The sequence below is a fragment of the Echinops telfairi genome, unplaced genomic scaffold (assembly GCF_000313985.2).
Source record: "Echinops telfairi isolate 266 unplaced genomic scaffold, ASM31398v2 ScPeMD7_7420;HRSCAF=8458, whole genome shotgun sequence".
Taxonomy (NCBI): Eukaryota; Metazoa; Chordata; class Mammalia; order Afrosoricida; family Tenrecidae; genus Echinops; species Echinops telfairi.
This window is the reverse complement of record NW_022111320.1, coordinates 48,064,813-48,067,315: the sequence shown is the minus strand read 5'-3', so window position 1 is coordinate 48,067,315 and position 2,503 is coordinate 48,064,813. Positions and strand designations below refer to the sequence as shown.

The window sequence follows — 2,503 nt, the reverse complement described above, 5'->3', positions numbered from 1 at the left end:
GTTGACAGAGCAAGCTCACACCGTCTGCCTGGATCCGTCTCAAAACTCACTCACCGCCATCTAGCCGGTGCTGATTCACAGCCCCCACCCCCCCTCCCAGGTGGGTTTCCAAGACCGTCACCATCCATGGGAGTAGAAGCCCCATCTTTCTTCCACTGGTGGTTTCAAACGGCCCACCGTGCGGATAGCAGCCCAATGCGTGACCACACCCCCGCCAGGCTCCCTGCCTGCAGCTGTGGCGGCTCTCAAATACAAGGGCATTTGTATTAACTGGCTGACTAATCTCCTCGCTGACTGTGGGGCTGCGATGGGTCATAGAAACTGCGCGGTGCTGTCCTTCCGTTCAAGCGGTGTCCAGGAGACACGCCGCACCTGTCATGCCCCAGGGTGACCACAAGCGGCAGGTGTCCATTCTTAGCCTCTCTCCCCAAGGCAGGCCAGACACCTGGGGTTCAGCAAGCCCAGCTTCCGCCTGCCAAGTGGTGCCGCGCTACATTTCTTGATTAATTTGATCGTTCTTGTTCCGGCAAGAAAACTCCAGAACAGACAATTCCCTGAGGATGTCTTCTGCGCCTTCTTTTTAGAAGAAAGAACATTCGCATGGAAGGAAGCGTTTGCCAATAACTAGATGTCCGAGGGGGCTTCAACACGGTTTGTGGGAAATCTCCGCGTCTTCTTGCTCCATTTCCCGGTGGATTCCTTTGGAAGCCCTTTGGCACACCGGTGGAGGGGAGGCCGAGAAGGAGGACCGGTTCATCAACATGCCTTTTGCTCGGCTTCCGAGAGGGGACGGGCCTAGAGTGCCCAACCTTCTTAGCACGGACGCTTCATGGACGCGTGGACACGTGACTCACAGGTTCTCCGTGGCAGCCAACCTCCCCTCTGAAAGTGCCTCTCCCACCCACGGGGGCAGGGCATCGCTGTGCCCAGCTCACAGTCCCGTTGAGATCTCCTGCTCGCCTGTGGATCGGGTATACACAGAGGTCGTGCGCTCGGACACATCCCGCTGGAAGACCCGGCTGCGCTGGCAGAGGCGTTTGGCGATGTGCTTTCGAAAGAACGTGCAGATGTACCCTCTGAACTTCTCCCCGATGAAGGCGTAGACGATGGGGTTGATGCAGCAGTGGGTCATGCCGAGGGTCTCCGTCACCTGCATGGCTCGGTCCAGCCGGCTGGCGCTAATGCAGTTTTCCAAGCCGAAGAAGCTCTGGAAGGTGGTCAAGTTCAGGACGATGATGTAGGGGGCCCAGAAAAGGAAGTAGATGATCATGATGGCGAAGATGAGCCTCACGGCCTTGTGCTTCCTCTTCTCATTGCGACACCGAAGCAGGGTTTTCAGGATCCCCGAGTAGCAGACAATCATGATGAGCAGGGGCAGGACCAGGGTCAGGATGGTGATCTTTACCGTCTGGAAATACTTCCAGAGGTGATACTGGTCCGGTGGGAAATACAAGCTGCACGTATAGCGAGGCCCTTCCTTCTGGGATCGGGTGAAGATGATTCCAGGGAGAGAGGCCATCACAGCCACCACCCAGGTGACCCCGCTGGTCGCCACCCCAAAGGTGACCTTCCTGGCTTTTAAAGCAAACACGGCATGGACGATGGCCAGGTACCTGTCCATTGTCAGGAGGACGATGAAGAAGACCCCGGAGAAGAAGCCCATAAAGTAGAGGGCTGTCAAGAACTTACAGATGTTATTTCCCAAGTTCCACTCACTTGCGGTGTAGTGGGCCCAGAAGGGCAGGGTGAGCAGGAAGAGCAGGTCGGAGACAGCCAGGTTGAGCAGGAAGATGTCAGTCATGCTCTTGAGCTTTTTGCAGTTGATCAGGGTCAGGACCACCAGCATGTTGCCCACGAACCCAGAGATGAACACCAGCGAGTAGAGCGGGGGCAGGAGCTGGGCCGCCATTTGTCTCACTTCGATGTTATGACAGGGCTCCGACATACTGTAATCCCCATAGTCGCCCTCTTCGTACTCGGGGATCGCTGTTCCATTGTCCATGTTGCGCAGTCCTGTGAACACAGAGAAAGTCGTTTCTCAGAAGGCCCTACAATGTACGGTCTAAGCAGCCCCCACTGGCGGAGTGGTTGTACGTCGGACTGCTTGCTAACGCACTGTAGTCTGGGAACCCACAGGTGCAGTTCTCCCCTGTCCTGTGGGGGCGCTATGAGTTGGCATTGACTCAATGGCAGGGAGTTTGGCTGGGGGAGTCTTTAGAGTGTACGGGGGCGGGCTGGATGGTGGGGTCAGCTAAGCACTTGATGACTTGCTGAAAGGCACTGCCTCAAACCTACCCACAGATGGGCCTTGGGAGTCGAGAGGGGCAACCTGCTTCCGAGAGCGATGGCCTTGAAAACCCTCCGGAACACCTCTACCCACGATGCACGAGGCCCCCGGGAGCCAGAGTTGACCGACGGCAGCTCAGCACAGCATCGACAGAAGGCACGCCTTCAGATCCCTGGGGTGGCCGCGCAAACCGCTTGCACTTGTCTGCCAACCGAC

The 2,503-nt window shown here is 57.2% G+C and overlaps 1 protein-coding gene across 1 annotated transcript; it reads right to left on the bottom strand.

Moving 5' to 3' along the window:
* Window positions 1-913: 913 nt before the first annotated feature.
* On the bottom strand, window positions 914-2,002 carry LOC101649395 (C-C chemokine receptor type 5). Its single transcript, XM_004704168.2, has one exon. The coding sequence runs from the start codon at window positions 2,000-2,002 to the stop codon at window positions 932-934; it is 1,071 nt and encodes a 356-aa protein (XP_004704225.1). The 3' UTR covers window positions 914-931.
* Window positions 2,003-2,503: the final 501 nt, after the last annotated feature.

Excerpts from the sequence above, each read along its gene's own strand:
- LOC101649395 (XM_004704168.2), bottom strand. The coding sequence starts at position 2,002 with ATGGACAATGGAACAGCGATCCCCGAGTACGAAGAGGGCGACTATGGG.